The sequence below is a fragment of the Myxocyprinus asiaticus genome, chromosome 45, assembly GCF_019703515.2.
Source record: "Myxocyprinus asiaticus isolate MX2 ecotype Aquarium Trade chromosome 45, UBuf_Myxa_2, whole genome shotgun sequence".
Lineage (NCBI taxonomy): Eukaryota > Metazoa > Chordata > Actinopteri > Cypriniformes > Catostomidae > Myxocyprinus > Myxocyprinus asiaticus.
The window spans coordinates 27,416,125-27,429,216 of NC_059388.1; the positions used below are offsets into that span (position 1 = coordinate 27,416,125).

The 13,092-nt window shown below is 41.0% G+C and overlaps 1 protein-coding gene across 1 annotated transcript in view; it reads right to left on the reverse strand.

The window, feature by feature from the left end:
• Positions 1–194, reverse strand: part of LOC127434951 (deleted in malignant brain tumors 1 protein-like) — a 50,168-nt gene extending 49,974 nt beyond the window's left edge. The window contains exon 1 of the mRNA XM_051687996.1: positions 151–194. Within this exon, the coding sequence (XP_051543956.1) occupies positions 151–194 (44 nt within the window). The remainder of the gene's footprint in view (positions 1–150) is intronic.
• Between the last annotated feature and the right edge of the window lie 12,898 nt (positions 195–13,092).

Genomic DNA, 13,092 nt, shown 5'->3' on the forward strand with positions numbered 1-13,092 from the left:
GCTCACATTCAAACACTTGCGGAACAACATATTTAAAAAGACACGTTGCTCGCAAGCGGCTCTTTTTTGTGAAAAAGCCTGTAAATGAAATACAATATATGTTGCATATGAAAGGATACAATGGAACACACAGGGGAGCAGTAATCCTACTCGCTGCAGGCGCAAGAACACAGGCGACGAGTCGTCCTGTTCATGTCTCGCAGAGAATAACCGTCTGCTGAAGTTGTATCTCGACAGCAAAGCGGAAAGGGTTTCCTAGGTGAAGTCGAATGTTTGTAGTTGTGAAGGAACAAAAATCTGAAGTAATGGTGATTGAGCGCCCGCTTAATGTATGTAGGCCGACTGCGCACCAAAAGGGGCAGAGCTCAAATAACCATTGCCAATCAGAAGACTGGCATTATTATACAAGGGTTTCAACTTGGTCGTCGAACTGAATCGAAAGGGAACTGAAGCATCATACCCACATAACAACTATAAGTTTACATTACATTGTGCTTACATTACATTGTGTTTACACCCCTGGCAGAATCTGTAAGAAGTCTAGCATTTTTGATAAATGACAAATCAAACAAATTGTCTTTTATTTTTTACTTAGTACTACTACCCTGAAGAAGTTGCATAACAGATTAAGTATATAAACTTACCCAAATTATCCTTTAGAGAAGTTTACATACCCTTGGTTATTAACATTAAGTGTTGCCTCCTTTAGGATCAGTGACTGCTTGCAGCATTTTGTATTTTTTATGATCCTCTTTTTTTTTTTTTTTTTTTTTTTAAATGTTAAACATGTTGCAGATTCTGCAAAGAGCATGTACATTTATTAGTAGAACTGTAATTTGATCAGGTTTGCAGTTAGTATACTGTGTCTTTCTCCTTCTCTCTTCTAATCGGGAATTAGCTAATGTCTGGATAGATAATGGCAGTTGTTCTGGGAGGGTGGAGGTTCTTCATAATGATCAGTGGGGAACAGTGTGTCCACATGACTGGGATTCTACAGATGCTGAAATGGGGTGTAGAGAAGTGGGGTGTCCACCCGGTGCTGAAGCAAAGAAATATACCTATTTTGGACACAGTTCAGGACCAATATGGAGGATAATGTTCAATGTATGGGGAATGAAACATCACTGAAGGACTGCAGTTTAAATGGATGGGGAACACATAACTGTACCCATGTAAATGATGCTGGAATAATCGTCGAGGTAGATGGATACAGTGTTCTCATTATTTTCTCTCTGTCTCACAGAACCTGAATATAGAGAATGTGGATCTTTGTAAGCCTAGAGAAAACATTTTTCAATCTTCCCCCTATCTCTCAAATGACTGCTGAGGTTTTATTTTTTATGATTGTATACAGAATTAATCTTGTTAAATGCATAGGGGGCTTCAAACTATATACTGAATAGTCTCACAGAGCCAGATGTTTGACTCAATAAAGTCTGATCCACTTTACTGTCTATTCTGTTCAAGAATCACCCACCTAGACAGGAAGAGAATGTAGAGATAAAGTAACCAAATCCATTTTTTTATCTTTTAAAGCTAAAGTGTAATTTCAGCGATACTAGTGTCACCAATGTTTTTGCGAAAATAATCACTGTTTTCAAACAGATTCAAACAAATTTGAGGCGGTCCTATGCACATATGCATATACGCCGCTGTGTGTGATCCAGTCCTCTAATTTGATTGTACAAGTTGCTTTTTAAGAGTGCTGATATTTCGTATAACAGCCCTGGGACGCTTCCAGAGGTTCAGACATCCTCCGAGGCTTTACCATCGGAAAACGTGTAATGGTGAATTGAGTTTATCATAGTAAATCACTGTTTGTGGATACCATACAAATGAATGGATAGAGCCATACAATGAATCCTACCTGATGCAAATTGTCCATGACTTCTCTTTTAAAACAGCATTTTTCCAAAGTAAACTCCACAAGTAAACTTCACTCTAAATAGATAATTTTATGTAAAACATGTTAAAAATGACCAGAATGATTGTCAATTTAAAGTGACATGCTGTTTCCTTACAAAAGCTGTTTATTCAGCATACTGAAGCATCTCTTCCATTGACATCCATTCAGAAATAATGGCCTTTGGTCTCCATGCCAATGTACCATCACTTTAGTTTTTTTTGTTAACCTTGAAGGCTCCCCCTGGGAGAGGGGCTTTGATGCTTCACTGTTCAGCAGCATCCTAAATTGCATATTTCTGCATGCCATTTTGTAGTGCAAGTAGTGTGAGTAGTGTTCACATTGAAAATGCAACAAAAAGAAGAATACTATGAGTACTCTGATGTACTTTTTCAACCTAAATAACGAAGTTTAAAATGTTGCACTCCTAATGTACTTAACGGTCACGGCTGGCCCTATGTTTCGGAAGGGGTGGGGTTACCTGGCTGTTGTACTGGCCTGACAAAACAATTGTGAAGACGGCACCTTGCAAATGTGAGTTGAACACATTACAATCACCCCACGCTGCATGAAAATCCATGTATGTTTTTTTATATATAAGTGTTGAACTAAGGTTGGCTAATATGCTAAAGCTAACAGAAACACATTGCGGGTGTTTGAAACATTACTTCCGTCACCTGAAACATTTTGAATGATTCCGTGCAGAAAAAAAACTGTTAGCATTCTATTTGAGACAATACTACACTTTGAAAACTCATACAATAGATGACATAGTGCATAGAGTAAGTGCACAGTGTATAGTGCATCGTTTGGGATACAGCTTTTGTATCACTCAGCTGGTCTGTGTTTGTGGCATTCCAGACAGGCTGGTAGTCTGCACATTGCTCGGCGACACGCAACAGTTGATCCTGCTTTGATTTTGTTTGGAACTATTTTAATTTGTGTAGCAAAATTGTACAACATAACTGGCCATATTGTGTCTAAACTTGAAATAAGTTACTTAATATTTAGCAATATCACACTCATAATCACACTGATGTACTGATTATCAGCACAGCTGTAATTACCTACGGCCGAAGCTGTGCTGATATTTTAATGCAAACCTAATCCTAACCGCAATCTTGCTTGTGTGATATTGCATACTAGAAAATGAGTTGCAAGAATACATTGAAATGCGCATGTATTGAGGGGTTTTGTTCCTTTCCTTTAGATTTTAGACTGGTTAACTGGGACAATATATGTTCTAGAAGAGTGGAATGCTATTCTGGACGATGAGGAACAATATGTGATGTTGGCTGGGATGATACAGATGCTGCAGTGGTGTGTAAACAAATGGGTTGTGGGACTCCCGTAGAAGCAAAGACTAGAGCTTTTTTTGGACAAGGCTCAGGACCAATATGGCTGGAAGATTTGAGATGTTTTGGGAATGAATTAGCATTGTATCAATGTCCATCAAGTAGAGTGGGAGTCAGCAGCTGCTACCATATACAAGAGTGCTGGGGTCATCTGTCGAGGTAGGTTGAAATCTTCTAAGCATGAAAAAAGACATGATAATAAGTAAGAGATCATATACAGTCAGCCAGTTTATATTGCAAAACAGGACACCGACACTGAACAGAAAAATACATGGACATGAAATATTGATTTAGGTTGGAATTATTTTATTAGCTTTCTTGTAGAGACTGCTGAAAGACAAACATAGCTGCAAGTTTTCCATAAGAGCTGTTAGTTATACAGTGTTGCCAAGGACGACACTATTCAGAAATAATGCTGCAATTGATAAATCAGGATCAAGTAATAATTCAATACAGTGCATGCAGAGGCTTATATACAGTATGTAAACCCACTTTCCTTTTCTGTCACTCACTCGACGTTGTGTTGATGTAGTGACACTAGGGGTCGCCCTTGGGAGCCCCAAACACCTCTGATCTTTGAGAAAAGGCCAATGGGAATTGGCGAGTGGAATTCACACTCCTCAGGACAGCCCCTCCCTCGCGAATTCCCCTGAGGAGGGATCTCATCTCTCAGGGATGGGGCACCATCTGGCACCCGTGACCAGACCTCTGGAATCTCCATGTCTGGCCCTTGGGGAGGGACGCAGAAGTCCTAAGTAGCCTACCGCCCGTGGTGGTAGACACGATCTCTCAGGCCAGGGCTCATTCTACGAGGCGCCTGTATGCCTTGAAGTGCCGTCTGTTCACTAAGTGGTGTTCTTCCCGATGCAAAGACCCCCAGAGATGTGCAGTCAGGTTGGTGCTTTCCTTCCTGCAGGAGAGGCTGGAGGGGCGGCTGTCCCCCTCCACCTTGAAGGTCTCCAAACAGAGGGTCGCCCACTGCGTCATTGACGCCATCGCTTTGGCATATCACGCCCAGGGCCTTCACGAGGTTCTACAATCTTCGGGTTGAGCTGGTTTCATCCCGTGTGTTGTCAGGTACGAACAGGTATGTTTGCGGGACAACTGGCTGGGTGTACTGCTTGCATACAGCACCTTTTCCCTTCTGGATGCACTTTTTACCCCCAGCCGTGTTCATGAGGTCGTGGACCCTGGATATCCTTCCTCCTTAGCCCTGTGGCAGGCGAGTTCACGGAGAAATTCGATGCCGACCCAGTACGTGTGCTAATAGGCCCTGTACTGGGGTAGGTGCTCCACATGCACTGGTTGCCTGTATGTAACCCTGTGTGATGTGTCTTCCACGAGACGGTTTCCCCGTTGGTAAACCCGCGTCTTCCTTGGGCAGAGTCTCCCTCTGCCACCGGACACCATGTTTGTAGAGCTCCGTCTCCTCTGGGTAGGAACTACCAAGGGGACTTCTCCACATGCGACATTGCCGACAAGACTCGGTAAGAACATGTGACGTATTTCCATACAATTGCATCCCTTTTGGGCAGGGTGTGATCTCCGCTGTGTCTTCCCCTTGGGAAAGGACCCCCCCCCCACCCCCCACCCCAACGTGGACACTTATGGCCCCCAGCTGAATGAGTCCACTCTTTTTTGGGGAGAAAGTGACAGATAGGGAACGTCCTGGTTACTTTTGTAACCTCTGTTCCCTGATGGATGGAACGAGACGTTGTGTCCCTACTGCCACAACACTGAACTACCCGCTGAAATGGCCGGGACCCTGTCTCGGCTCCTCAGCACAAAACCTGAATGAATGGTTGCGAGCCAGCTCCTTTTATACATTTACATTTACATTTATTCATTTGGCAGACGCTTTTATCCAAAGAGACTTACAAGAGAGGAAAACATAAGCGAATCATTTTGGAGACTGTGGTATGAAAAGTGTTGTATTACAAAGTATCACTAGCATCATAATAGTATTCAAAACAGAATAAAGTGCAACAGAAATGTTTTTTTTTTTTTTTAATGACTGGTTAAGTGCTCATGGAAAAGATGTGTTTTTAGTCGTTTTTTGAAGACAGAGAGTGAGTCAGCTTCACGGATGGAGTTGGGAAGGTCGTTCCACCAACATGGTATGATGAAGCTGAAAGTCCGGGAAAGTGTTTTGGTGCCTCTTTGTGTTGGTACAACAAGGCGACGTTCCTTAGCCGACCGCAGACTTCTAGTGGGCACGTAGCTCTGCATAAATGAATTTAGGTATGCTGGCGCATACCCAGTAACTGTTCTGTATGCCAGCATCAGAGCCTTGAATTTGATACATGCATCAACCGGTAGCCAGTGGAGAGAGACAAGGAGTGGTGTAACATGTGCTCTCTTTGGTTCATTAAAGACCAGACGTGCTGCTGCATTCTGGATCATTTGGAGGGGTCTAGTTGCACATGCAGAGAGGCCTGCAATGAGAGCGTTACAGTAGTCCAGTCTAGTTATGACAAGTGACTGGACAAGCAGTTGTGTGGCATGTTCAGAGAGGAAGGGTCTTATCTTCCTGATATTGTAGAGTGTAAATTTACATGATCTTGCGGTCTTTGAGATGTGGTCTGTGAAATTTAGTCTGTTGTCGATGGTTATCCCTAGATTTCTGACCGATTTGGAAGGCATTACTGTAGTTGCACCCAGCTGCACGGTGATGTTGTGTTCAACATCAGGGTTGGCTGGGTTGAGTTGCAGGTGGTGCTCTTTCATCTAGGCCGAGATGTCCGCCAGGCAGGCTGAAATTCGAGCAGTCACTGTGGTGTCGTTGGGCTGGAAAGACAGGTAGAGTTGCATGTCATCAGCGTAACAGTGGTAAGAGAAACCATGTGCCTGAATGATGGGTCCCAGTGATGTTGTGTATATAGAGAAGTGGCCCAAGCACTGATCCCTGAGGTACCCCAGTAAGTAGCTGATGTGGCTTGGATACCTCACCTCTCCAGGCTACCTTGAAGGACCTACCTGAGAGATAGGAATTAAACCAGTCAAGCACAGTTCCTGTGATGCCCAGTGAGGAGAGTAAGATCTGATGGTTGACTGTGTCAAAGGCTGCAGAAAGGTCCAGCAGAATCAGGACTGATGATCTTGATTCAGCTTTCGCCCGTCTCAGCGACTCGGTGACAGACAGCAGGGCAGTCTCGGTTGAGTGTCCACTTTTAAAGCTGGACTGATTGTCATCCAGCAGCTTGTTCTGTGAGAGACAGGCAGAGATTTGATTGAAAACTGCCCTTTCAAGTGTTTTTGCCATGAAAGTGCGGGTTTCTTCAGCAGCGGGGTTACTCGAGCCTGCTTAAATGTAGTGGGAAAAGTGCCTGTAAGTAGAGATGTGTTAATTATGTGTGTGAGTGCAGGTAGGATGGACGGAGAAATGGCCTGGAGAAGGTGAGAAGGAATGGGGTCAAGGGAACAGGTGGTGGGGTGGTTGGAGAGGAGGAGTTTAGAGACCTCAGTGTCAGTCAGAGGAGAGAACATGGAGACAGAAGAGTTGCATACAGGAGACAGGTGTTTGACAAGGTGTGGTGCTGAGAATATATTGCTGATGGCTGTAACCTTATTAGTAAAAAATATGCCGAAGACATCTGCTGTCAGTGATGTGTCAGGCGGTGGAGGGGGAGGGCAGAGAAGTGTGTTGAATGTTCTAAACAAGCTGCGAGTGTCTGTGGTGCTGCTGATCTTGTTCTGGTAATAGGAGGTTTTTGCAGATTTAACATTATCTGAAAAAGTTGCAAGCAGGGACTGATATTTACCTAGATCTGCTGGATCTTTAGATTTCCGCCATCTCCTCTCAGCCGCCCTGAGGTCAGTTCGATGTTCACGAAGGACGTCAGACAGCCAGGGGCTGGGTGGTGTAGCACATGCTGGCCTAGAGGAGGTAGGACAGATGTTGTCTAGACAGGTTGTTAAAATAGAGCTTAGTGTGTCTGTGGCAGTGTTTACATTAAACGTGGTAAATACATTTTGTGTAGGAAGAGATGTAGAGACAGCAGTGGAAAGGCGAGAGGGTGAGAGGGAACAGAGGTTACGGCGAAAGGAAACCAATGGTGGAGTCTGTTTTAATGTAGATGGGAGTGTCATGTTGAATTGAACAAAGTAGTGATCAGAGACATGTAAAGGAGTAACAAGAATATTTGAGTTGGTACAGTTACGTGTAAAGATGAGGTCCAGCTGGTTGCCCGATCTGTGAGTTGCTGTGGTGTGTAGTTTTTCCAAGTCAAATGAGGCCAGGAGAGTATTCAATTCAGTGGCCTGGGGCTTGTCTGGGTGTATGTTGAAATCACCAATAACCACAAGTGGCCTACCATCCTCCGGCAAGGAGGACAGCAGAACATCCAACTCCTCAAGAAAGTTTGTCAGCTGACCTGGAGGGCGATAGATGACAACAACATGTATTTTTGTGGGTTGCATTGTAGTAATAGCATGGAATTCAAAACTAGTATTGTTACATAGTGAAGAGTGTGTTGAAAAAGTCCAGTTGTTATGAATGAGCAAACATGTTCCCCCGCCCCTACCGGTGTGTCGAGGGGTGTGAGAGAAGGAGAAGTTGTTGGAGAGAGCAGCAGGTGTCGCTGTATCATCTGGACATATCCATGTTTCTGTCAGTGCCAGGATGCTGAGGGTGGACTGCGTGGCAAAGGCTGGATTGAAGTCAGCTTTGTTCACAGCTGACTGGCAGTTCCAGAGTCCCACTGAGAAAGAGAGCAAAGCAGGTGCTGAAGTGCAAAGTGGCCGTAGGTTGTGTGGGTTGCGTTTGGTCTTGCATCGATATCGTGCAAACGGTCTGTAACAGATAACAGGGATGTGCTTGAAGGCATGTGTTATTCGTGAAGTAGACATGTTAGTATATAGAAGGAAAATAATAAGAGATACAATAACAAGATACTTAAGTGCTATGTTGAGTGGCGCCTTGTCGGTGTCCTTGCTCGGTGGACTCGCACAGGTAGACTCGCTGGTCTTCACATGAGGAGGGCTTTACACGAGGGCTACCACTTCTGCTGCCACTTCCGCATCAGCATTCAAGTCAAATATATATGTAATGATAATGAGCCATTCAATGAAAAAGGCAGGACACGCCTTAATGCTACTTAGCACAACAAAGCTAGTCACGTGGTCAACAGAAACTAAGGGTTGCGTGAGGTGACAAGTGTGACTTCCTTGCACCACAAATAAATTATGCTGCACTTTAGCAATAAATAATACCTTAAAACAAGTGAAGCACTGTTTATAAACACTAAAAACCACGATAGTTTTACACACACACACTGGCCAATCAATGCTAAATCTAGCAGTGAATAACCTGGGACAAGTCAAAAACAATATAGCACACACACACACACACACACACACACACACACACACACACACACACACACACACCAACCTTCGTATAAGCGACACGAGTTCAAGACAGTAAACAAACAGCACAAGTCTAGCAATGAATACCACTCTTCAACAAAGTAAAACAATGAAATAAACACACTTACACACAACTGCAGACTCCTGTAGATAGATTGCTTATCCTGGATGACTATGGATCCAACGGTTTAAATATCTTACATGGTGCTGGACACACCTTAATGCTACTTAGCACAACAAAGCTAGTCACGTGGTCAACAGAAACTAAGGGTCGCGCGAGGTGACAAGTGCGACTTCCGTGCACCGCAAATAAATTATGCTGCACTTTAGCAATAAATAATACCCTAAAACAAGTGAAGCACTGTTTATAAACACTAAAAACCACGATAGTTTTACACACATACTGGCCAATCAACGCTAAATCTAGCAGTGAATAACCTGGGACAAGTCAAAAACAATATAGCACACACACACACACACACACACACACACACACACACCAACCTTCGTATAAGCGACGCGAGTTCAAGACGGTAAACAAACAGCACAAGTCTAGCAATGAATACCACTCTTCAACAAAGTAAATGTCCGTATGTCCGGGGGAGTGGCATGCAAATTCCACTCGGCAATTCCCATTGGCCTTTTCTCAAAGATCAGAGGTGTTTGGGGCTCCCAAGGGCGACCCCTAGTGTCACTATATCGACACAACATATCGTTCCCTCCATCAGTGGACGGAGGTTAAGAAAGTAACCATGACGCTTTCACTGATCCAGATTTGAAGTTGGTGGGCGGTGTCAGCGCATGTGACGGCAGAGTTGAGATTCTTTATGATGGTCACTGGGGAGCAGTGTGTTACAATGGTTGGGATCTAATAGATGCTACAGTTTTGTGTAGAGAGCTGGGCTGTGGTGACATTGCAGATGTGAAGGGATATATTGGTCCTGTGGGGCCAGTGTGGATGGATAATCTCAGCTGTACAGGAAAAGAGTGGACAGTGTGAGACTACCCTTTCACTGGGGGTGTGAGCAGTTGTTTGAATGGGGTTCATGCAGGTGTTCTTTGCACAAGTATGCAATTTGTTTATGGAATTCATATCTCATGCACTCTGGTCTTCTTCCTTACAAGTGAAAGTGAAGAGATGCTAATACAACACACATTCTTGCTGTAAAGCCCCTGTCAATGTTTATTTTCACAGAATTTGTGAGAAGAGGTGTGGTGAGGATTTTGGTGAAGGCTAAAACTGGAGTCAATGTAAATGACCCAGTTATCATGAAAAACCTTCTGGACACGGTAAGCAACCAATACTTTAATATTAATGTGTAAATAATAGAAGTTCAGTGACCACTTTTTGTACTTTTAGATAGGGGAGACCAGGAGCAATTGTAAAATTTGCTGAGCATATGCTGAATAAGTGTGATCACTCTGCTTGTTTGTGATCGAATACATTTTGGGTTACAGTTGTCTCCCCTATACTCCTTTATTTGTGCAAATAGTTGACTTGAGCTTTCAACGAATTTCACAGATGATAAAAGTGGTTCAAGGTTCAAATAAGAAGTTTAGTGTGACATGGAGAACACACTCTGATGGGCTTCTATTCCACAAAAAGAACACAATGGCAGGTATGTAAACTGAGAGGTGTTGCTATATAGATAGATAGCTAGATAGACAGATAGATAGATAGTATAATTATAAACATTGTTTTCACAGGTCAGGGGTCAAAAGGCCTTAATCCTTGCATTGCAGTTAACTAATTATTAATTGTAATAATATAAAAGGTAATTTTTTTAATTTTCGCCTTTGCTTTACTGTCTATACTCAGCTTCATTAATAGTTTTAATTAAACCTTATTATGAAATATGTAGTTGGCGGTGCATGGCTTAAGAAAACACAAGCTAAGCTCTATACTATTAAATCTGACTAATAATTGTTCTCTATATCAAAATAAGCTGATTGCCAGAGCACAATTTGTACAATGATTACTCTTGTTTTGATGGATCCAAATGAGCAGAGTCCAACAGAGGCAGCGTCTCACATACCATTTAACCAGTTAAACACATTGAGCACATATAATGGAAACCCTCCTCCTTGCCTGAAAGGGATGCAGCTCTGTGAAATAGTTGCAGTGCTGATGAATTAAGTGTATATAATGTAAAGATACAAAATCAGGCAGCAAAAAGGTGAAAAATAACCTTTTTTAACAGCTAAAGAATTATTTTGCTTATACAAATCATCTATTATTTTATTGCTTTTACAATAATATAAAAAAGTGCAAACATTGTAAAAATTGTAAAAAAGTTTCAATATCCTATAAATTTTAATTCATAACAATTACAATGTGACAATAAAACAATGAAACACATTTTTGCTTGAGTTTGTCAGTGAGTTATTTCTTGTATTCAGTAAACTAAGCAATTTCTTTTTTTTTTTAGAGGAATAAATAACTTCAGATCTGAAAAAGAAGTACACGTAATCATACTTATGTAAATAATGTACTTTCAAAGAACAGACTTGCTTGTGAACTGAATGTAGTGTTTTCGGACACTTAATTGCATGTTAATTGCATTTAAGTTATATTTATTTACTGTTTAAAAGTATATTAAATGCAATAAGTTATACTTTTGAGTGCTTTTTTGACTCACTTAACTAACATTTTATAATGCTCTTGAAATATACAATATTTTAATCAATTAAGGCTATATTAAAGAACTGTAAAATGTTTGATGTAATTAATTGAAAATTAATATCAGTTATACTGCAACTTTAGTGCTACTAAATATGTAATTCAAAAACACAATCTAACAAACCTGACATTTATTTATTAATAATCTTGAATGTGCATGCATCTATTTCAATTGTAGATTTACATTTGAGATTTTACATCAGCACCACTTTCTATGAAATGAGCTAAAGGAGCATCACTTTTTTTTTACTTGATTATTTTGAGTTAACATGCATGAAATATTTGCAGAATACAAGTTAACACTTTTCAGCTTTTAAAATGACTGGCATTATATACAAAATATTTTCTTTCACACACAGATATAAATAAAAATCTTATAAATTAAAACATATCTGAGAGGCTGAGCATGTAAAATACAAAATAAAATAATATTTTCTGTTATTTGGTAATGAAAATAAAAGTCAAACATATAAAGAAAAACATTTCCATTTGCAAAATAACATGGTTTGCCTTCTAGGTAAATAATGACATGAAGAACAACAATATAGCAGGGTCACTTTGGTTCAGTACCGCTCGGGTCATCTCTCTGCTTTCTACAGCATGTCAATGATGATTTTTTGGAAACCCTCAAAGGTACAATTAGGTGCAAGTTCAGCATGTAAATGAAGCCAAACATCATGGCACAAGCATATGCAGCTGAGTAGAACTTGTGTAAAAACTCACACATCAATGACAAAACCAGTGTCAAGGGGAGTGCTTTCATTGTAGCTTACATTACACTACTGAACTGATAAGGCCAAACCATTGATTCCCAAACTTATGCTAACTTTGTACCCTTTTTAATATCTAATCACACTGTAGACTTTGCAACCTCTGGGTGCCGTCCTGTGTTAAGGTGTACCACACTTTAGGAACCACTAGGGCAAACCATTTCATTTACATGCATTGAATACCTGATCCATGACTTTAACAGCATCCTTAGTTTTCTCACAGACTGCTCCTTTGTTTCTAGTAAGTTGGAGAAGTGGAGTCTAATCAAAAAAGTCAAAAGTCCTCCTTGTAAAAGTAAATTTGCCATGTGCAACAATTCTGCATTTATCTGTGTGAGAGAAAGAGAGAGATAAACAATAGAACATAGAAATATTTTGTTGTGGCAACATAAACAACAGCACTACATTTTTCAGCAGATTGTTATGAGAAAAACTCACAATTTTCAAGTTTTTCTTGAGAAAAATTTGTTTGTCTACATTCAAGTCATCTTTATTTGAATAGCTCTTTTCACAATGCAAATTGTTTCAAAGCAGCTTTATAGAAAATCATGCATTAAAGCCCCCAGTGAGCAAGCTAAATGTGACCGTTAAAAAAAAAAAAAAAAAAACTTTCAATAGTTAGTGTTAAAAAAAAAAATCTTGAGAGGAACCTGACCTCTGGCTTTACATTATATGTACATAATACAATATTATTTAGCGGTCTGAGCAAAAACCGATCTGCACATGTATTTTTTTCCCCTCTTCCCCCAGTTTCACATTGCATGTAAATTTTAACAGTTTTACCAGCTTATCCAATGTGTGCAAGTATAGTGCTCATAGCCGTTTACATTTCGACATCAAAAGCCGAGAATAATAAGTCTCATGTAATCGCGGATTTCTTATGTTCACTTTTTTTAAATAAGCTGTTTTTTTAATATATAATTATGAGCATCTAGCTGTGCATGTGATCACGTTCAGTGTCGGCTGGGAGAGGCTGGCTGTTAATTGCAACTTACTGCTGCTGTTTTTACCTCGCCA